General features: G+C 41.9%; 1 protein-coding gene across 1 annotated transcript in view; it reads left to right on the top strand.

The window, feature by feature from the left end:
* Positions 1-24,104, top strand: part of agmo (alkylglycerol monooxygenase) — a 55,261-nt gene that overhangs the window by 18,446 nt on the left and 12,711 nt on the right. Inside the window, exons 4-12 of the mRNA XM_061675745.1 lie at positions 8,910-9,013; positions 9,088-9,183; positions 10,517-10,583; positions 10,704-10,769; positions 11,636-11,715; positions 13,146-13,280; positions 16,422-16,538; positions 18,774-18,856; positions 21,280-21,385. Coding sequence (XP_061531729.1) covers positions 8,910-9,013; positions 9,088-9,183; positions 10,517-10,583; positions 10,704-10,769; positions 11,636-11,715; positions 13,146-13,280; positions 16,422-16,538; positions 18,774-18,856; positions 21,280-21,385 — 854 coding nt within the window. The remainder of the gene's footprint in view (positions 1-8,909; positions 9,014-9,087; positions 9,184-10,516; positions 10,584-10,703; positions 10,770-11,635; positions 11,716-13,145; positions 13,281-16,421; positions 16,539-18,773; positions 18,857-21,279; positions 21,386-24,104) is intronic.

Below are 24,104 nucleotides of genomic sequence, written 5' to 3'. Positions count from 1 at the left end.
GCCATATCTTGAGAAAATAAGTTAGTTTATATATATATATATATATATATATATATATATTAATATGTATGTATTACTTTTATAAATGCTAGTAGATATGGTCAGCATCTTTTAGCCATACTCAGGAGTTATTTTTTTTTTTGGGATGTTTTTGAACTTGTGCCTCGCTCCTTCCCGTGTGCCCCATCAGCTGTGCAGACAGCAGCAGACAAAAACGTGTGCTGAGCACTCCTCCCGTGTGGATGTTTTTTGTTTCACGAGCGCTGCCAGGGAAGCTTCAACCTGGCCCCCGGGGGCCACTTCATAAATCTTTGCGGTGACGGCGAGTTCCTGCCCTCGGTGCGGGTCTGACCAAAGAACCCCACCCGCACGCCCCTGACTCGAAGGCCAGGATGTGGGAGTCGCGCTGCTGCAGAAAGCGAGCGAAAGGCCTCACGGGACGCACAGATAAAATGAACAACATCAGCAGGACTTTGAACCGAGACAAGCGCGTTAGAACCTCTCAGAGCGTACGTGTCAAACTAAAGGTTCAGGGGCCAAATCTGGCCCGCCACATCACTTTTATGCGTTCCAGCACAATTTGTCAACATAGGTGTGCCGTACAATTTCCTTATACGATAGTTTCTCGCCAGTTATTCATGATGACTGGCACCTTCCGCAAAATAAATAAACATGTGACTAGAAATGAGCCACAGAGTTCCAAAAAACAAAAGTCCCTAGAACACTCGGTCACGAGCCCAATGTAGGTGTTGAAAAAAGAGAATAGAAATAATCAGTGGAGTCAAATTATTGTAAATGTTGTTTTTCAACTGAAACAGTACGAAAGCTGTTTTGATTGTTCATTTAAACAACGTCTTTGGAAGTTGAATACAGTAAGCCCAAAATGGTTAGCAAAACAAGTCTCACGAGTCTTGGAATTGATTCATTGCAAACGGCCGCGACATGGAAGATATGTGTTTTAGCATGTTCCGAGTACATCATGACAAGAAACCACAAATGACACCCTATTTGTACAGTAGTTGTTCTGTTGATGATTATGATTATTTGTATTATTGCCTGCAATAGGTGAGAATCTGCACTGTAGAGATAACATATACAACATTTTTTGTATAGTTTTATAACTCGCACAGGCATTAAGCACATTCAAACTTAGTAAAAGACACTTTTTAAAGTATTCCTTAGGGCCTGTTGTCAGTCTCTCACTGTCAAGAAATGCATATCTTCCAGTAGATCTCACTCTAAATGGACTTGCCTGGATACTGTATAAAAGAATAATAATTAAAAGAAAGACTGGTTTTAAAATCCGAAATGTAATACGGGCGTTAAAGTTGAAACGCGATATAGTGTGGCAACACTGCAGAGGATTTTCTCCAAATTTAGAAAACGCCAAAGCTGTCCTTCATCCTGGTGTCTAAACTTATTGCCGCTGGTGTCGTAATGGGGATGGGATATTTTCTTTGGGGCCCGTGCTGCTAATTAAGGAAAATGTACAGATGACTGCCGGTGTCGTGATGCTGACCAGGTGTGCACCTTTACAGCAGTTAATGTCCACCATCCTGTTACGGCTACTTTTAGCCGCCTAATGTCACTGGACTATTTTTAGCCTTCACAAACCTGCAGTCACTCCACACCACCAAAACTGAATATGGAAAGCTGTTTGAGCATTTATTCCATATATTTGATTTTGAGATTAAGGTCCATGAATGACTCTTCGTTGTCCTCACTAGTAGGACAACGTTTGCATACGAGGTGCACAACTGGACAACTGTGTGATGCTAGGACGACGAGTGACATAAAGTTCTAGATAACATCTCGTGCTTGAATTAAAAACCTTTTCCCTCATATGGTTTGCCTAATGGCATAATTGTCAATTTTAACTTAATGTTTACTGTGCTTGATACAAATTTTGTTTTTTCTTTATGTCTATGTAGATTGTCAGTCATCCAGGTCATGGTAACGACTGACCATCGTAATAAATAGAGCTAACTGGAGTCTCCTTGTTTGTTGATTTTTGTTTTCTTCTTTGTTTTTCTTTCCCCCCCGAAAACGGTCAAAAATTACTTGAGCAATTATGCTATTAGGCCAACGTTGTTCTATCTTAAATCTAATGAAATGATGCCCTTTTCTTCATAATACTGTGACTATTCTCTTAAAATTACAATTTTCATTTGTAATACTATAAATATATTGCATTAATGTGAAAAAGTGTAACTTTTTTGTTATAATAGCCCTACTTGAACAATTCACGTAAATTATTTTTTTCCTTCATAACATTGGAATAAAAAAATATATTCCTCAATTATGATCATTTACTCTATTTCTAATCTAATAATCATACTTATGCTACGTTAGCTTCTCATTTTAGCTAGCTAGCTATCGATTGAACATTAATAATGATGTGAAATGTTTTTCTCGTGACATTACTACTTTTTGTTATGATAGGCCTACTATATCTTTACATTTCACATACAAATATTTATTATCACAATCTTCTAATAAATCCATTGATACATTCTTTAATTATTATCATTGAAACAATATCCTTTAAAATTATGATTGTTTTTTTTCTGAAGATCATAATTATGCCAGGTTAGCTTCTCACTCTTGGCCAGACATCGACTGACAGTTAATACAGATGTAATGACGACAACAGTTTAAATTCGTTGATGAATTCTTCTTAATAAAATTGCTCTTAATGGGAAGTTAGTTAGTTAGTCAACCAAATCGGAGTTGGACTAGAGAATTTTGTAACAACTTGGAACGTAACTGTTTATAATTGTATATAAGAGAGTAGTTGTTTGTAGCGGGCCAAAGTGGGCCTGACCAGGAAGAGTTTGTTTGGGTTGGTGTGCGTGACTGAGCTGAACGGTGGTGTAGCGGCCCAGTCCAGTCCAGTCTTTCCTCTGTGTTTGGGTTGGCTCGCCGGCTGAGAGGCGTCCAATCCAAACATGGCCATCTACTTCACAGCCCATTAGCGCTGTGATTGACAGAACAAACTTCAATTCACACGACTTTAAATCAAGCGCCCCGGCTATTAATGCCAGGAGGACCATGACACCGCCTTAGCCTGATGTCATGCTGCAAGCATTTTAATGGATTGGCGGGAGCATAGCGCATTTATTCAGTGTATCAACTGTTAGCATGTTAGCACTTGATCAATTGTCATTGGAAAGAATAATGGATGCTACTAATACTACAGGCCATGATCTGGCTTTGCACTCGTTATCTGGTTGCCATGCTGCCATGTGTTAGTATATCAACTGTTAGCATGTTAGCATTTTAGTCATTCTCATTTGGAGTAATGCCCGACTACAGGGCGTGATCTGTCTTAGCGCTTTTTGTTCTCAGGTTGATATCTTGCTATATGTTAGCATATAAATTGTTAGAATCTTAGTACGTGATCAGTTCTCATTTGGAATATACCCAACTACAGGGCTGAACATCAGCTACCATATCAACTGTTAGCATTTTAGCATTTGATCAATTCTCATTTGGATTGGTGCCTGACCAAATGACACGATCTGACTACGTGCTATTTGTTCTCAGGTTGATATTTTGCACAACGGAGAATATGGGTACATGCGTGGTGGCTGCATCACGTTCCAAAAAAGCTGGGACAGGTGGCAAAAAAGACTGAAAAAGTTCAGGAATGCTCATCAAACACCTGTTTGGAACATCCCACAGGTGATCAGGCTAATTGGGCACAGGTGGGTTCTATGATTGGGTATAAAAGGAGCTTGCCTGAATTGCTCAGTCATTCACAAGCGAAGATGGGGCGAGGTTCACCTCTTTGTGAACAAGTGCGTGTGAAAATAGTCGAACAGTTTAAGGACAATATTCCTCAACGTACAATTGCAAGGAATTTAGGGATTTCATCATCCAAGGTCCATAATATCATCAAAAGGTTCAGAGAATCTGGAAAAATCACTGCATGTCAGCGGCAAGGCCAAAAACCAACATCGAAAGCCTGTGACCTTCGATCCATCAGGCGGCACTGCATCAAAAACCAACATCAATGTGTAAAGGATATCACCACATGGGCTCAGAAACACTTCAGAAAACCAACGTCAGTAAATACAGTTCGGCCCTACATCTGTAAGTGCAACTTGAAACTCTACTATGGAAAGCAAAAGCCATTTATCAACAACACCCAGAAATGCCGCCGGCTTCTCTGGGCCCGAGCTCATCTAAGATGGACTGATGCAAAGTGGAAAAGTGTTCTGTGGTCCGACGAGTCCACATTTCAAATTGGTTTTGGAAATTGTGGACGTCGTGTCCTCCGGGCAAAGAGGAAAAGAACCATCCGGAATGTTATGGACGCAAAGTTCAAAAGCCAGCATCTGTGATGGTGTGGAGCTGTGTTAGTGCCAATGGCATGGGTAACTTACACATCTGTGAAGGGACCCTTAATGCTGAAAGGTATGTACAGGTTTTGGAGAAACATATGCTGCCATCCAAGCAACGTCTTTTTAATGGACGCCCCTGCTTATTTCAGCAAAACAATGCCAAACCACATTCTGCACGTGTTACAACAGCGTGGCTTCGTAGTAAAAGAGTGCGGGTACTAGACTGGCCTGCCTGCAGTCCAGACCTGTCTCCCATTGAAAATGTGTGGCGCATTATGAAGTGTAAAATACGACAACGGAGACCCCAGACTGTTGAACAGCTGAAGCTGTACATCAAGTAAGAATGGGAAAGAATTCCACCTACAAAGCTTCAACAATTAGTGTCCTCAGTTCCCAAACGTTTATTGAATGTTGTTAAAAGAAAAGGTGATGTAACACAGTGGTAAACATGACCCTGTCCCAGCTTTTTTGGAATGTGTTACAGCCATAAAATTCTAAGTTAATGATTATTTGTGAAAAACAATAAAGTTTAAAGTTTGAACATTAAATATCTTGTCTTTGTAGTTTATTCAATTAAATATAGGTTGAACATGAATTGCAAATCATTGTATTCTGTTTTTATTTATGTTTAACACAACGTCCCAACTTCATTGGAATTGGGGTTGTATATACACACACGCTTGTCTCGCTTCTGCTCCTCTCTCCTTCTCTCCTCTCTCGTCCACCGTGGGCGCGAAGCAGGAGTGGGGGTCGGAGCTCCTCAATGAGAGTAGACTTTGAACTCCGTAAAAGTAGTACTGCCTGTGTCGAGCAGCAACCTACTGTTGTATCTGTATCAGAGCGGACCTGGTGCGTGAGAGTTAACTGTTGCGATCAACCCGTATTTTAAGTAGGACTCCTGATATAGTGTTGTTTCGAACAAAGAACAAATCTTTTCAGTAAACGTAATGAATTGAATTAGTTTATTTCATTCTTTGAGCTCTCCCGCCGTTAGTCAGCCCGCTCGGACTGGAGACAGAAGCGTTCAAGTCAGCTGGGACCGGAAACGGAAGCGTTCTGTGCAGTCTCGATGTGTCAATTGAGACGCGCAGTTGGTGCTGCGGAGAAGAGCCAGTCAATTTTCAAGATAAAAACACATTGACACGCGAATTGCAATACAACAGAAATTCTATAAATTGGTCATTCTTTCTCTGCTGCCCTGTAACAAATGCCTCACGGCCCGGTACCGGTCCGCGGACTGGTGGTTGGGGAAGACTGCATTAAGGCACTAGATGTTATATTTTGGATTTTGTTTCAGGTCAAAGTTAGAATAGTTGTACACGATGAGACTAGCTCCCAACAACAGGCAGCAGGCTGTTAATGTCCTCCATTTAAAACGTACCAAATGTTCCGAGAATGTTTCTGTAAGCCGTTGGGCTTGTGATGGGCCGGGTGTTTTCTTTTTTCCTGCTTTTCACCGTTTAAGAGCTCTTCCCTCCTGAATGGCGCCTGCCAAACTATGCGGTGTCCCGTGGAGTTCAGAGATGAAGACATGGGCTTTCTCAGCGAAGCCTAGCGCTTCCCACTTCCTAGCGGTGACAAGGAGCATCAATCTTAACGCCGCCGCGCTGCTGGACCTTGCCAAGCTACATTACTGTTGCATGAAAAGGAAAAGAGGAAAAAAAGACTGTGGTGTTGGAACAAAGCATGAACATAAACACTTTATACTTTTTACTCAGCAACAAGTACTTAATGATAGATCAGCACCACATACAGGACTTGTTGAAATTACCACTTAGCGTCTTTGCTTTCTGTTGTTTTTGTTTTGTGGGCGTAAGCAGAAACACTGGAACTCATCTGGGCTTACACTAAGTAAATATATCTCTGGACAAAATAAAAATAAAAACTTTATAAAATATATTTTAAAGTCTTATAACAAATATTTAATTGGAAAGATTAATAATAATAATAATAATGGCCGACTGGTTAGAGCGTCAGCCTCACAGTTCTGAGGACCCGGGTTCAATCCCCGGCCCCGCCTGTGTGGAGTTTGCATGTTCTCCCCGTGCCTGCGTGGGTTTTCTCCGGGCACTCCGCTTTCCTCCCACATCCCAAAAACATGCATTAATTGAAGACTCTAAATTGCCCGTTGGTGTGACTGTGAGTGCGAATGGTTGTTTGTTTGTTTGTGCCCTGCGATTGGCTGGCAACCAGTTCAGGGTGTACCCCGCCTCCTGCCCGATGATAGCTGGGATAGGCTCCAGCTTGCCCGCGACCCTAGTGAGGAGAAGTGGTTCAGAAAATGGATGGATGGATGCATAATCAAGATTGGGCGATTTATCTTTCTTGGTTGATTTTCCAACCATTGACATTCTTGGCATTGTTCTTCTCGTCTTTTAACGACCCAAATGTGACTGTTGATGACAGTGCACTGCACACATGTTGAATATGAGGCAGAAAAAAATCAATTTGGTGGTCCGAACAGTGCTCGGAGAGCATCTTGTCCACAGCTGTCTTTTCCAGAGAGAAACACTTTCAGCCTTTAGACGCTTGGGAATTGTCCAAATCTTTTCACGTCCCAGCTCTGCTCCTTCTTGTTTCGTCTTAATCCCAAAGCCACCATTTGTACTTGGAGCGTGTCAGTTCCCCTCGACACTCCTTGGGACCCTCATCCTCTCACACCTGCCAGGCCAAAGCAATAACGCCAATATCCTACTTTTCCTCAGGAATTCTGCTAGGTTTCCCCCCTTCCCTACTGATTGGACCTTGGAACGCACTTGCACTTCTCGACAACGTGTTTGTTCAGGTGCGGGAGACCCCCGACCCCTCGCCTTTACGACCGTCGACCTCGATACTGTTCACAAGTTTTAAAAGAACGTGATTGAACATGTGAAATGATATACGCCGTAAATCACATTATCGTACCTGAGACGAATCTCCAGATGAACAGAAAATTACCTCATAAAATTGTTTAAAATTGGGCTCAGTCCTGCAATTAAACCAGAAAACACAACTTCTGCGTGAAACCACGATTTAATTCTGCTTTATGATATTTTTGAAAGGTGCCAAAGTGCTCCCAGGTCCACGTGGTGGTCCGGAAACCTCTCCCCGATCCAGTAAAACGTAACTAGCTTGTTCCCTTTGCATGCTAAAATGAAGTGTAACGCTGATACGAGTGTCACAAAACAGCGGAGGAATTATAACTCGTCCTGGGATGACATGTTGCCAGAATCAGATACTTTCTATTCTTTAATTTAGCAAGACCCTTGGGACAATGGACGTTGCACTTTTTTGTAAAAAAAAAGCAGAAGCAGGCAGGTTTGTGTAGCAGTGTTGTAACATTCGAAACCGGTCTTGGGCTCGAGACCGGTATCAAAACCACATTTTGAAGGTCTTGGTCTTGTCTCGGACTCGACTCCCAAAAGTTTTGTCTCTCTTTGTCTCGGACTGGCCAGAATTTTGATTTTTCCATCAAGACCAGTCAAGACCAGCACTGATCTGCTATTCTCCGACTTCATTAATGCTAAATACCTTGAATTTATATGTTATTGATCCCCCACAACCCCGTAATGACTGTAACTTTTGCGTAGTTGTGACACACACACACACACACAAAGACGCACACAAGCGGAAGTGACTACTAGCAGAGTATTGCCTATGGTTGATTGCGTGAAACAGTCCAAGACAGTTGATGTCATGAAACTCAACGGTGAGGTCAGGTTAGTTATCGTTTTATATAGGATCTTTAAAAACACGTTCACAAAGTGCTTTGAAAGACAGAATAACATACATAAAACAATAATATGCCGATCGTCGTGCTCATATATCGCATATAACCAACAACAACGACAAAAACCCAGGCAAAAACCCAGGCAAATAACTTAAATAACCCTTTGACAGGTAAGGATGAAGGGTTCCTGTTGTTAATTTTAATTCCGCAAAGCATACACTTACCATTTCAGTGTAATTTTATTGTAATGTGAAAATTTTGGACTTGTCAGTTTTTGAAGAAAATTATTTTCTAGAAGTTGTCAGGTTTTGCCTGTTAAGTTATATTAACGTAGAATATCCTAGATAAAAATGATTAACCTTAACCTGATAACCAGAAATAAAAAGATTTCCATCCATCCATTTTATTTACCGCTTATCCTCACTCGGGTCACGGGCTGCTGGAGCCCATCCCAGCTATCTTCGGGCGGGAGGCGGGGTACACCCTGAACTGTCGCCAGCTAAGCGCAGGGCACATAGAAACAAACAACCATTCACACTCACATTCACATTCACACCTATGGGCAATTTAGAGTCCTCAATCAACCTACCACGCATGTTTTTTTGGGATGTGGGAGGAAACTGGACTGTCTGGAGAAAACCCACCCAGGCACGAGGAGAACATGGAAACTCCACACACGCGGGCCGGGATTTGACCACCGGTCCCCAGAACTGTGAGGCAGATGTGCTAACCAGTCGTCCACCGTGCCGCCTAAAAAGAACTCATTTTACTCAATTCACAAAAAAGATGTCTGCTTTTGTGTTTGAACTCTTCACGCTCCCTTTAAATATGTTCTGTGTGGCATATTTATGTAGAGGTAGCCATACTTTGGGCGGCCCACCAGGTGCACCACAGTTCCGAGTACTACAACTTCAGCACGGCCCTGCGGCAGCCGCTCACCCAGCAGCTGACGTCGTGGGTACGTTCCCGTTGCTGTGCGCCCTCTCCAAAGGTCAAAAGACCATCATGAATCATATTTCCTGTCATGTTCAGATCTTCTACGTGCCCATGGCCTTGGCCGTGCCACCATCTGCCTTCGCTGTCCACATCCAACTCAATCTTCTCTTCCAGTTCTGGCTGCACACGGAGGTGAACGTCACGTCAACATTACAAAAAATATTGTTTCTTATCTTATATGTGCGTCCCCTGTCTGTCTAGACTTCCAATAAAAAATGAAAAAGTGATGAAATATTCCAAACAGAAGCAAAGCGACGATAAGCATCAATGTTTTTTACGATCCTTCCTGGGAATGAATGGAGTTGGAACACCCCCTTTCCAAACTTTTTAGTGCGCTATTAGCCAAAGCGCTCGTAATAGATGCTATATTCTCAAGGCGTGTAATTCATGCCTCCTTTATAGTCCTTTTTTATGGATTTTACAGATTCTGCCATGCAGCCAAAGTGAAGTGGTGACGGAGATGCTTTTTTAATTGAACACAAAACAGCCAGATGCGCTATTACGTGGAAATGAATGAACAATTGATGGAAAATTATGAATTTTGTCCAGCTAAGTGCTCTTGTTTATGGCTTATGTGGCTTATCAGCTCCCTAGTAAGAGTTTGTCAAAGTATGAGCATTGGCGTTTGCCTACAATGGTGGATTCAAACCAAAATAGACGACTTCCTGTTCAAGTACAGGCCTGGGTCTTTGAGAATTGTTTGTGCGTCGTTATGATAGACATGTTGTCCCACTTTTGTATCGATAGGTTAAACTGGTGTTTGGGGCTGATTTATTATTATTTTTTTAACTTTCTGAGAATCCTTGAAATGATCAAACATTGGCACCATGCTCCGCCCAAAATGCTCGACTTCTTGTGTGTTCCTGGGTATGGGCCCTTGAGACTTTTGTGTCCGTTCAGTCATGATGGACATTCTCACCCAATTTTGTGACAATAGGTGAAGCTGGTGTTGGGAGCTAATTTAAAAAAAAAAAAAAAAAAAAAACGTCTGTAGTGAGTATGTATGACATTTTGATGATCCGTGTTGAACCAAAATGGCTGACTTCCTGTGCAATTGTGGCAATGGGTCCTTCAGACTTTTTTGTGCATCCTGTTATGATTACTCTTACAAGTACCATCAATCTTATGTGAAAACTGAAGTCAGGGGCTGATTTTGTTTTTTTTCTTTCCCAGAATCCTCAGAAATGATTATGAAACTTTGCAATGCTCTGCCCAAAATGGGTGATTCAAGTCAAAATGGCCACCTGTTCAGTTTCGTGCATGGGGCCTTGATACCTTTTCATACATCCTGGTATGATTGACACGTCTACGCAATTTCATGTTGATCGGTGAAACTGGTGTCTGGGGCAAATTATTATATTTTTTTGTATTTTTACAGCGGTCACTACTGAGTACATTTTGGGGAGCATCTTGTGGGACCCCTCAAATGCATAACGTTACGACAAGGCCTTTACCTTTCTTTCAGGTAATCCGAGACTTGGGACCTCTAGAATGGATCTTCAACACTCCCAAGCATCACAGAGTTCACCACGGTGAAGACCATTTTCTTTCTCATTTTATTTTTTTATTTATTTATTTATTTTATTTTGATTATTGTCATGCTGCGATTGTTATTAACATTAGTCCAAATGTTCTGTGAACCTTTTCAATAGGAAGGAACGAATACTGCATTGACAAGAACTACGGCGGGATTCTGATCATATGGGATCGATTGTTTGGCAAGCAAATACTTTAGAGGCTCATGCTAACGCTATAGCCTTCTTCTTCTTCTTTTCCTTTCGGCTTGTCCCGTTTGAGGTGGCCACAGTGTTTCATCCTTTTCCATGTAAGACTATCTTCTGCATCCTCTTCTCAAAGGCCAACTGTCCTCATGTCTTCCCTCACTACATCTATTAACCTTCTCTTTGCTCTAGCTCTCTTGCCTGGCAGCTCCATCCTCATCATCCTCCTACCATTATACTCACATAATCTGGACATGCACAAATCATCAAAGTTTGCTCTGTCTAATTGTCTTTCAAACATTCTCCCTCTGATGATCTTATTTTTAATCACATCCAACCTGGTCACCCCGAAAGAAAACGTCAATATCTTCATTTTTGCCACCTCCAGGTCGAGCCTAACCCTCACGCTATAGGCTTACACAGCAAATGTTTGCCTTTTATTTTTGGTTTTAGAATAAAAGGGAATGAATCTCCATAGTAACGCTATAGTGGCTAACGTTTGTAATTGTTTACATTCTGGTTTTGCTTTTAGCATCAACTACACAGTGAGTGAGCAAATGAATTAGGCTCATGCTAACGTTATAGGGCCTAATAGTACTAATTGTTGTTTTGTTTTAGCATCAACTATATACTGGGAAAGAGAATGAAGAACACTTGCGCTAATAGTTGAAGGCCTAACACCGCAAATTGTTGCATTTTGTTTTGGGCATGAAAGTAAAGGATTGCCCATGGTAATGCTATAGTGGCTAATACTGCTAATTGTTAAATTTAGTCTATGTTTTTTTTGTTTGGTTCTTTGTCTTTTTGTCAACTAGGTAATGCTAGAGCGCCTAATACAGCTAATTGTAGTGTTTTGTTTTAAGGTACATTCACTGAAGAGAAGGAGAAGGTGGTGTATGGCTTGGTCTTCCCCAACAACTCCTTTGAAATCATGTCAAGTCAGGTGAGTACTGTGCTTGCTAACAAACTCACGAGCGTGCTCGCTTGCACACCTGCTAGCATGCTCGCTAGCACACGCACGCTCGCTAGCACTCATCCAATAAAAAGACGGCCGGTAAATGATGCGCAAGCTCATATTTCTAAGTGAGTGAGTGGCCATTTTGCAAGCATAACATGCCGATCTGAGTCCAATCAAATAGGCCATTTTGATAAGTAGGCTCTGTATTAAGCTATGTGGATCTTCTGACCCAGAATCCAAAATGGCACAGTTATGTTGCCTTAGTGAGCTAGGTTGGTCGTTTATGTTGTCCTAAGTTATGTTTTAATGACATCATTGATATCTATTGCCTCGTTTCTATTACACATCAACTGAGTAATATTCTCGTGAGGATTTTTTTTTTTTAATTCCGCCCCATAAAACACTTTCACTTAGTAACATGACATTTGATAGGCATGTCCATTGTAAGTAGACCCACAAAAAAGTTTCAGCAATTAATGCCTGAAAACACACAGGAAGTCTTCCATTTTGCTTTGAAACAGCCATTGTCGGGTCATTTCCACGGCTCCTTCGCCAAATTGGCCTGGCAGTGCTTTCCAGAATATTCTTTTCAATCAGCCCCCAAAAGCAAATTGATGTTGCAACATGAAATTAGGTAGCCAAATTTACCATGAGTTAAAAATAAAATTCAGTCCCAGAAATCAGTTTGACTTAGCAACACTAAATTTGGTAGCCTGACAAAAAAATTCTCAAGAAGCCATGTCCAAAAAGACAGAAAATCTGCTATTTTGGTTTGAAATCACTATTTTGAGCACATTTTCAGGATTCTTTGTCAAAATTGGCCCAGTCGTTCCTTCCAGAATTTTATTTTATATTGTTTTTTTTAATAACTAGCCCCCAAAGTCAATTTGATGATTCAACATGAAATTAAGTAGGCAAATTTATCATGAATCGACCTACAAAAACAGGCCTCGAGAGGCCAGGCTTTAAAAAAACACTGCAAGTCCAGGTTGCAACTTTCGGATTAAAGAAAAATAAGATCAGTCCCCAAAATCAGTTTCACTTAGCAACCTGACATTTGGTTGGCATATCTATCTTGAGTCCTACAAAAAGATCTCAAGGAACCATGCCCTAAAAGACACAGGAAGTATACCATTTTGGTTTGAAGCGGCCATTTTAGTCTCATTCTGACCATTTTGAGTAGTGTTTCAAAAAGTAAATTGTCTGAGATATTTTCTGTAATTACTACCAAATCTGAACCACGTCTCCTAAACAGATGGGCAAAGCTAAATTATAATAGTTTTCGTCAATGGGAGAACTTTTGATGACTCGCCACCAATCATGAACTCAGTGTAGAGGTGGAGACCAAACATCTAATTGCTATTTTTTCTATTAGTATTGTGACTGTGCTTTGGTGTTTCGTCTTATTTTTCTAGTTCCACTACTATTTGTCCTTGTGGAGAAGATCAACCACCTACTCGAGCCACACCGACAAAGTGTCCACTTTTGTCAATGGTCCCAGCTGGAGGCCCGGAACTCCTCGGCTGGGCAACCATGATCATGTTCCCAAGGTGGGTGCATGACTCTGTTGTGACCTGACATCATTTAAAAGGAGAATTCCTCACTGCTGGAGTCTCAGGCGACTTTTACCAGGAATGGCCACATCAAATAAAAGCCAAAAAGCCTTTGTAGACGGAGCACAATAAATTCATTTTCACCGTCTCTGGGATTAAAACCGCATGAAGCCCCAGTGGAAATGTGCATGTGTGTGTGTCTGCAGAAAGGCTCCAGTGGAATGAGGTGGCGGTTAGCTTTGAAATAACGTTGGTGGTGGCACGCATTTAGTTCCCTCATGCATAACACTCGGGGGGAGTTTACGATTCAATCGGCCCCTTAAAGGCAGTTTTGGAAGCCAAACACCATGAAAGGTGTCTCGCAGAGGGCGAAGGCTCCCCAGATGAAGCACGACCCGACGGACCTGCAGGTTTATCAAGGAGGAGGAGCAGCGAGCCGCCTGGCTACTTAGGGAAACCCCTCGGTTGTCTGTGATTGGTCATTCTTTTTTATCCACTTTTTTTTGTTTTTGTTTCCAAATGACAGAAAGGAGTCGAATGAGTCAGCGAATTCCACAAGATGGACTCACGTCTTCCAGTAAAAACAAAACAGAAAAAAAACATCCAGATGACCTAATGAGCTCATTTTCATCCCAGTGGAACCTTTAAAAAAATCCATTCCGCAATGCTATTTGTGTTAAAAAATATTAAGCAGAATGAGAGAGGGACCGAGCCCTGCTGCAAATAGCGATAACTGCAGTAACTGACACCCCACCAAAGAGATTATAAATGCCGTTCGAGGCCACAAGAGTACAGCAAAGTGATACTTTTGTCTAAATGAAGTGCCTCAATTTTACTTCAACATAGTTCCTTGGCACCAACATGTCACAAGAAAGCAATAAACACAAGCACAAAAACAGCATATAATGGAAAAGACATTTTTCCTCCGAGTGGCACCTTAAAAAAAATCTGTTTTGGAACGCTGATTAGTGGAAGAGGGATTGCACATGGACGCATGGAATGCAGCGCATGAAATACAAAACTCAGCGTTTTGCTTGTTTTTTTTCCCAATCAATTCAATCGGCCCTGAATGTCATCTTGTGGAAATGAAAGATTACGAGATGACCCCCCGACCCAACAGACCTGCAGGTGTGTCGAGGTTTTATTTTAATTTTCCAAATAACTGTCAACACGTGTCAACACGTGTCACCACCACCGATGAACGTCAAATGGAGCAAACGCGGTCGGCTGGCTCAGCAAATTCTTCAACATGGACTCACATATTCTACAAGGGGGGAAAAAAAAAACATCCAGCTGCCTTAATGAGCTCATCTCACCCCAGCGGAACCTTAACACCAAATAAATTCTGGAAGGCTATTTGTGTTAACAAATAGTAGTTATATTTTATAAATGCGAATGTTCTATTAAACCATATGAATGGGAAATAATAAAATTAAATTAGAAATACAATTATGTTTGCACAAAATAACATTGGCATAAACATAAAACGCAAAGCCGGCACAGTGGCCGACTGGTTAGCACATCTACCTCACAGTTCTGGGGGCCGGGGTTCAAATCCGGAACAGATTAATGGCATTTTAATTCATTTCAGTGGGAAAAGATGATTTCAGATGCAAGTGTTTTGAGTTAGGAAGCGTAGTCTCGGAATGAATTGAATTCATATCTCCAGGCACAACAAAAATACATTAAAAGTACAAAACAAAGTTACAGCAGACAATGAGATGTCATTCAAAAGGCAAAAAAATATTGTAAATACAGTTGTCACCCTTTTGGAAATCGTCTTTATCAATTTAAAAAAATAAATACATCTGGAGCTGCCGTGTTAGTCGGAAGCCATCATCAGCTGCATTCCATGCATGGATGGCTCTTTGCAATTTATCCTCTTCCATGCCATGAATAACCTTCAAAGACAGCTCGTGACGTTTCCCAATGTTTATTACAGCAATGTAGAACAATATTACCGCAACAGCGATTCCCTTAAGTGGGCAACACAGCAGTGATGTTGACGTACTGTATATTTTTCATATGGCGCAGATAAGTGATGGCTTTGCGTGCGCTCCATTAGGAGTTGGAAAATGTACTTCGCCGTGCTCTCGACACCTTTGATGTCATTCGTGTCGAGATGGAAATAAGACAAGAACAACCACACTTTTAAAAAAGGAATTATTTTACTGGTGCTCAAACTCTTCAAAGTGACCATTGTTTGATTTCGCACGTCATTAGGACCCCCCCCCAAGAAAAAACAAACAAAACAAAACTCAGTAGCTTCACTACCTACTAGCAATGTGGCTTTACCATGAACATGTACCAAGAGCCAGTTTCACTTAGTAAGATAAAATTGGTAGGAATGTCTATCATGAGTAGCACCACAAAAAGTATAAGAAAACATACCCCAAAATGCACAGGAAGTCAGCCATTCTAGTTTGAAATGGCCATTTTAAGGTCACATTGGCAATTTCCTGGGGTCTTTCAAAGACGAACTCACCCGAGAGATTTTGTCCGATTTGTACTAAATTTGGACCACGTACACTAGACAAGTGGATGACGCTAAATTCCCAAACATAACATTTTTGGTCATTGCGTGTGAGCGGAACAAAGCAGGGAAATTTGATGACTCGCCATATTTTGCAGCCAAAGTTTGGTAACGAGAATTTTTGGAAAAATCAGCCCCTCAAACCAGTTCCACTCAGCAGCATCACGTTTAGTAGACATTTCTATCATGAGTAGAACCACAAAAAAGTCTCCAGAAGCCATGTCGGGAAAAAGAGACAGGAAGTCTGCCATTTTGTTTTGAAATTATCATATTAGTCTCTAGTGGCTCAGGGACACCCAACCGTATTAAAACAACTCATCCCCCAAAACCAGTTTGACTTAGCAACATAAAAAATGGTAGGCATGTGTATGATGGGTAAACAAAAAAAAAGTCTGAAGAAGCCATGCCCGGAAAGACACAGGAAGACTGCTATTTTGGTTTGAAAAGGCCATTTTGTTGTTGTTGTTGTCATTTTGTCCATTTCCAGGAGCTATTTAAAGACAGGCTAGTTGTAGAGATTTTGTCCTACTAATGATGGTCACTGAGTGGTTGTGGGTAAGTGGTTTTATGTCTCTTAATGTATGTTTTTTCTTTGCCTCTGCCAGGTGACTGGTGAGGAGAAGCCTCACGATCCCAGCTGCTCGCTGCCATTACAAGTTTACGTAGTGACACATTTCCTGCTGGTGCTGTACACGTACCACGAGCTCTTCGAAAACCAGGCGGTATGTATTTGTCACATTAGTACACATGGGAATCCCTTTTTTTTTCATTGTAGCAGAAAATCTGAACCAAAATTAATTTTTTTCTACACTTTTGATCAAATCCTTTGGCATAAATTGAACAATACTATTTACATTTGGTTGTCACTATTTTCTATGACTTCTGACTTCAAATTAAATTTGTTGTTTTTTTTTTATAATTAATGAATGTATGAATATATACAAAATAAAGTGATGAGGTGAATGTACCAAACATACCAAAGCATATACCCATCTGTGGTTGAAAGTATACCACAATATGAATTTTTGGCCATATCGCCAAGCCCTAGTTTTTATTCAGCTAAAATTCATTTTGTACCTAGTATTTTTGAAACTCTGACAGTCTTGACATGGCCTGCCTAAGATATTTGGTTCATGTGGTAGTGTGACGAGAAGGTCTCGAGCTCCCTAATTGAAGACTATTCGTCTGCCAACATGATTGAACTAATGACACAGTTTGTTGCGGCCGCTGGAGTGCAGTCATTTAAAAAAAAGAAAAAAAGAAAAACGAGCTACGTCTAACATCGTGACAGGATGACTGATCGGCCTTTCCCTTTGGAGGAACTTTTGTCTATTTTTTTCCACTTGCCGAAGCCAAAAGAGCCCCTTCCCTTCCTCCTCCGTCAGAAAAATAAAGCATCGGGTCTCCTCGGCAGTTATCTTTGGAAGCCTTTTTTTCCCCCCCCTCAGGCATGGTTTTGGTGAGCCGAGAAGTGCCGTCACGCCCAAACTCCTTCAAAACTCCCAAATAAAATTGTCCCTCTTTTTTTAATTTTTTTTTTTCGTTCCCTCCTCAGTTGTGGTCCCACACACATTTACACACACGCACACACCTCTAGAGCCGAGAGGGCTCCCTGCACTCGCCTGCAAATGAAACACCAGCTGGTGGTCCGGCAGTGAACACAAATGCCTTAATTGTGGACTGGAGCCTTTCCCAAGCAAAATAGCCTTCAGGATGCAGCAATCAGGACTTTTGCGAAGGAAAATAACGTGAACTCCGCCGGCTCCCGCAATAAATCATGTCGCCCCTTTGTGTTTATGTACTGTACACATGTGCGCTTGCTAGCTAGCTAGCCAGTCAATTTTATGTGCAACAGTCATTTTCAACACAAATCAAATGCTTTGCTAATTGTAAATACATATTTAGCTACGCATCAGGAGGCTTCAGGAGTGACTGACTGACTGAGCGACTCACTCACTGACAGAGTGAGTGAGAGAGTGACTGAGGCACTGAAGGACTGACTGAGTGATTAAATGAGTCTGTGAGTGACAGACTGACCGACCAACTGAGTGACTGAATGAGAACGTGAGAGTGACTGAGCAACTGGAAGGCTGACTGACTGACTTAAAAGCCTTTTTACACCGTAGTTGCCCAGCATTAAAGGTCCACCGCGCAAGGACGACGGCACTCGGTGCTACCTATTGCACCGAGTATTGCAGAGTATAAGCATACTCGTGAGGTGCACTTCCACGAAGAATGCTTCAAGGTGTATTTCAGGCTGAGCTGGGGCCATGCCTCTTCCAGCGACATCTCTGTCTATCATTTTTATGTTGTCCCAAAGCTCGGGATAGTGAGACATCGCATTTATTAAGACTTACACCATTTTGCCCTTGCTGTTTACAGTACCGAAATCACACTCAGAAATCACTCCGCCAGACCCTCTCCTATTTGAGGTGCTTTCTAACATCACCACAACGGCGCACTCAAATAGAATTATTTTCTATTTGAGGCTGTGCCGCGACACTTCCCCTCAGCAAGTCGGCGGCGGTGTGACAAAGATCGATTGCCTGACCAGCTGACTGTAAGTGTCTGACTGACCAAATAAGCGACAGACTGAGTGAGTGACTGAATGAGTGAATAACTGAGTGACTGACCAACCGAGTCTTACTGAGTGACCGTGTGAGTAAGTGACTGAGTGAATGAGTGAGTGTCTTACGCAAAAACCCATCAAATTCCATTAGATGTTCTTTACACAGTGTACAGTTAGAAAGTCCAAAGTGGACTTGCTATTCATGTGCTCCTGTGCATCCTCCACGTGCCAGCACACTCAGGCTTGTTTGCCTTGGCACTGTCCAGTAAACAGTGGTACAGCCTGGTGCTTTAGGAAAGCTTTCTTCTGAGACTGTGAGCCAAGCAGCCGTGATGCTGATTACAGCTTTACATTGGAAGTCACGTCATGTGCTGTATTTGGACCCTAGACGCTGACCCAGTTGACCTTACTGGGGATGACCGGCTACATCCTACTCACGCTCACCTCCCTGGGCTTCATCATCGACTCCAGGTACCTTACGCACGACACTAACTCTTTTTATGCTGCGTATATTTGAAAATGAAAATATACAGGGTTTTGTTTTTTTTAGGCAGAGGTGGTACCATTCGCATACGTGTGCGTATGCTGCTGCGCCCCTCTGACTCAAACAAACACTTTCACATTTATTTTATGATGTACTTTAGTCTGTTGCAGAGGGGTGTGTTCACCTTCGAAAAAAAAAAAGGAATTTGTATTTTTCTGATGCAGATTTTGTATGCTCTGTTTGTATATGTTGCTGCTCTGTTTGTGTTGAAGTAGCCGTTGTTTGAAGGTTGATATTAACCGTAACGTTAATACCAATGTCCGTGAGTCCGTCTATGACTTTTCGCATTAGCATGAAGCTAGTTGACTTTTGTTATTACATGGTTTGACTATACATTTTGGTGTAGAAATATACAGTGGGTATGGAAAGTTTTCAGACCCCCTTACATTTTTTCACTTTGTTGGATTGCAGCCATTTGTTAAAATCATTTAAGTTATTTTTTTCCTCATTAATGTACACACAGCACCCCAGATTGACAAAAAAAAAAATTTAATTGTTGAAATTTTTGCTGATTTATTAAAAAAGAAAAACTGAAATATCACACAGCCATAAGTTTTCAGACCCTTTGCTGTGACACTCATATTTAACTCACGTGCTGTCCATTTCTTCTGATCATCCTCAAGATTGTTCTACACCTTCATTGGAGTTCAGCTTTGTTTGAATGCACAGATTGGACTCGATTAGGAAAGCCACACACCTGTCTATATAAGACCTTACAGCTCACACTGCATGTCACAGCAAATGAGAATCATGCTGTCAAAGGAACCGCTCAGAGACAGAATTGCGGCAAGGCACAGAACTGACCAACGTTACAAAAAACATTCTGCTGCACTTAAGGTTCCTAAGAGCACAGTGGCCTCCATATTCCTGAAATGGAAGACGTTTGGGACGATCAGAACCCTTCCTAGAGCTGGCCGTCCGGCCAAACAGAGCAATTGGAAGAGAAAGGCCTTGGTGAGAGAGGTAAAGAAGAACCCAAAGATCCCTGTGGCTGAGCTCCAGAGATGCAGTCGGGAGATGGGAGAAAGTTCTAGAAAGTCAACCATCACTGCAGCCCTCCACCAGTCGGGGCTTTACGGCAGAGTGGCCCGACGGAAGCCTCTCCTCAGTGTAAGACACATGAAAGCCCGCATGGAGTTTGTTAAAAAAAAAAACACCTGAAGGACTCCAAGATGGTGAGAAATACGATTCTCTGGTCTGATGACACCAAGACAGAAATTGTTTGCCTTAATTCTAAGTGGCATGTGTGGAGAAAACCAGGCATTGCTCATCACCTGTCCAATACAGTCCCAACAGTGAAGCATGGTGGTGGCAGCATCATGCTGTGGGGGTGTTTTCCAGCTGCAGGGACAGGGAGACTGGTTGCAATCGAAGAAAAGATGAATGCGGCCAAGTACAGGGATATCCTGGACTAAAACCTTCTCCAGGGTGCTCAGAACATCAGACTGGGCTGAAGGTTCACCTTAAAAAAAGACAATGACCCTAAGCACACAGCTAAAATACCGAAGAAGTGGCTTCAGAACAACTCCGTGACTGTTCTTGAATGGTCCAGTCAGAGCCCTGACTTAAACCCAATTGAGCATCTCTGGAAAGACCTGAAAATGGCTGCCCACCAACGGTCACCATCCAACCTGACAACCTGGCTGTATTAGCTCAAAAGGGTGCTTCTACTAAATACTGAGCAAAGGGTCTAAATACTTATGGCTGTGTGATATTTCAGTTTTTCTTTTTTAATAAATCTTTCAACAATTCTGTTTTTTTTTCTGTAAATATGGGATGCTGTGTACATTAATGTAGAAAAAAATTACTTAAATGATTTTAGCAAATGGCTGCAATATAAAAAAAAGAGTGAAACATTTAAGGGGATCTGAATACTTTCCGTACCCACTGTACATTGTTTAATTCTCTTTTGTTTTCTGTCAGTTTTAGAGTAAACTTCAACTGGGTGGGGTTGACAAATAAAAAGACTGACGCAAGCACGCTTTGCAGCTTTGACTGTCCGCTATTTGCCGAACTGCACACATAACATTCAGGGAGGTCAGAATAGGATGTAACGCTTGTTTTAGGGACTTTCCTGCGCATGGTTACAAACACAATACCCGTTGAAAGGAAAATCTGGCCTTCTCATGGTGTTTTCTTCTTCGACGGTTTTAGAAGCGATCTCCAAATGTTTTAAATTCATCGCTCCTTCGTGGCGCAGTGTAATACCACAGTTGCGCTTGAAAATGACGGTAGTCAAATAACTGTTTTCATGATGGCAGAGCATCTCGGGGCGCAGGCAGCATGTAATTTGGCAAATTTTATATGCAAGAAAAACACTGAAAGACATGTATGATTATGTTGCATCCAGGCCGGCGGCGGCCATTTTAGAGTTGCTGCGCTGCATGGCCATGGTGATGTTGCTGCAGTACAGCCACCTCAGGGCCCCCAACTCTGCTCTGACTGTGCCCACCCAGGTAAGGCTCATTGACATTTTATGCTTAATGCATCAGTCCCTTGGCTTGTTTAGTTTAGTTTATAAATTGTATACATACAAGTAGGGGCGTGGCACGAGATTCCGGGCCCCCCAAATTCTCAGAGTCAGCTGGGATAGGCTCCAGGACGCCCGCGACCCTTGTGAGGATAAAAACTGGAGCACCCGGAAAAAACCCACTCAGGCACGGGGAGAACATGCAAACTCCACACAGGCGAGGACCCCGGGTCCTCAGAACTGTGAGGCGGAAGTGCTAACCAGTCGGGCACCGTGCCGCAATTTATATATTTTTCTAATATTTTGACAATTAGAAAACAATACAAAATATGAGATATAAAAAATCGTAAGGATTAAGCAAACATGTAAAACAAGATTGAAAAGGATTACATGAAAATGACAAAGATACTGTGAAAAAATAAAATACAAAGATACAGCATTATTCATATTTTTGATATTTATGTCAACGAACATTTGTCAATGTTCGCGATCAGGAGGTTGCTCAATGTTTAGCATTAGCATGACAGACCTTGCATACTGCATTCTTTGCTGCTCTATGCAAGGATAAACTCCAACGAAAACTAGGACGTTGATTTCGAACGATGAAGTCACTTTTAGGGGAAAAGTGTGCTGTCACGGTGATTTTCCCGACACAGTGCCGTGTGTTTGTGTGGTCTGCTAGTGTGCAAAGTCCGGCCGGCGGTGCTATGATCTCCAGCTCCAGATGCGTAGGCCAATTGGCCCTAAAATTGGCGTGCCGCTCTGGCTGTGGACTGTACATGGCGGCTGACCTCTCATTATTGGCGCCCCCTCCCTCCATCCCTCTCCCACTTTTGGCTTTGTCCTCGCCCTGCCCACTGAGCACAGAGCAACACTTCTGGAAACAATTTGTGGCGTCTGCCGCTAACTAGAACTGGCTGATGGGATTTGCACGTGAGCGCCCAGTCGCCGCTTTTATTGTCCCGCCTGCGACTCTACATGTGTGCTGCTCAGGTGCGCAAAGAAAATACGCTTTTTTTTTTTTTTTGTTCTGTTAAAAATACATTTGATTATTTCGAATTTGAATTATCGCAGCTACCTTCTTTACTGTAGCTTCTCAACGGAGAAATGTTACGACAAAGAGGGCACGATTCAAAATCTAAACATTGGTATAAAAAGTCTGCACACCGCTGTTCAAATGCTAGGTTTTTATGATGTGAAAATTATACCAAGATGAAACAGTTCAAAACTTTTCCCCCCATTACTCTGACCTATCACCTGTAAAACTCAATTAAAAAAAAACCTCAAATGTGTTAGAGAGGAAGTGAAAATCAACTGAGGTTAATATGATTGCAGAAGTGTACACACCCTTTTATAACTGGGTATCTGGCTGTGCTCGGAATTCAAAGTCATTAAACCATATAAAGTGTCTCTGATTAACCCCAAATAAAGTGCAACTGTTCTTGTAGGCTTTTCCTGACATTTTTACTTGCTGTTACTTAGTAACAGTTACTTAGTTACAAGTACTCAGTTACAGTTACTCGGTTCCAGTTAGTTACTGATACTAAGTTCCATTTACTGAGTTATAAACTGGGGATGTGGTTGTGTTCGGAATGAAACAATCACATTCAAACTCTTGTGAAATGCGAGTCAGCGCACCTGCAACTTAATGAAACCCAAATAAAGTTCTGATGTACTAGTTCAAAGGTATAAGTCAGGAGAAGGGTACAAATGAATTTCCAAGATATTAAATATATTGTATATTATTACTAAAGCAGGCTCATTCGTTATTACATGTCCCCTTCCATCAAAATACAATTTTTTCCACTGTTTTAGTATAGATTACTCTTTGTCTAAGTGTCTGGGTGGAAGTTGTGGCCTGAAGCAGCTCCTTGTGAGTGTTTTCATATTGTATTGGTGTGTTTGATTGTGACCGCTCAATTAACTGCGGAAAGTGCATCGTAATTTTGATTAATTTGACCTGTGCCACCCCCGTAGACTGACTTTAAGCAATATGGCGATCACACTGACAAGCGTGAGAATTTTTCCCACGCTATTGATGATATGACATGTTCATAACGTTCCATGGCTATACAAAACCTCCCCTAGTGCTCCCCCCCATCCAGTCCCATTCATAAAAATGCTTTCCAGCCTCCCGTCTGGCGTGCGAGGCCTCGGTGTGATTCTATTGACAAAGCCCGCCGTAAATAGCAGCGAGCGCTTTAATGGTGCCATATATCACACGCCAGGCACAAATAAATATCAATTCCTCACACCGCTGACTTTTTCCTCATTGGCGGCCACTTCAAAACGCATCAGAGTGGTGTGTCGTGTCATTAAAAGTGTGACGGCTGCGCTCACGTAAAGGGCGCCCATGTGTTAGCGACCATTTCTAGACCTTGGTGAGGCTTTCAAGCACCTGCCAGCACCAACGAGGGTAATTGCGCATAAAAAAGTGCTCCAAGTCACACAGGGGCGTAGTCTATAAAACAACAAAACCGAGACTGAGAAAGGGCTTTTGATGGCAAAATAATAATTTATTTACAGATATACAAATTAAGGAAAGTTGAGTCGAGTTGAACGTCAGTGGCTTTTTTACACGCCGTTCGTCATTCACTCTAACTACCGAGACACATACTCTGTTTATACTATACATAAATGTTAAATGGACTGCACTTAGATAGCGCTTTATCTACACCCTCACAGTGCCCAAAGCGCTTCACAAA

The sequence above is a fragment of the Phycodurus eques genome, chromosome 4, assembly GCF_024500275.1.
Source record: "Phycodurus eques isolate BA_2022a chromosome 4, UOR_Pequ_1.1, whole genome shotgun sequence".
Lineage (NCBI taxonomy): Eukaryota > Metazoa > Chordata > Actinopteri > Syngnathiformes > Syngnathidae > Phycodurus > Phycodurus eques.
This window is presented reverse-complemented; position numbering and strand designations above follow the sequence as displayed.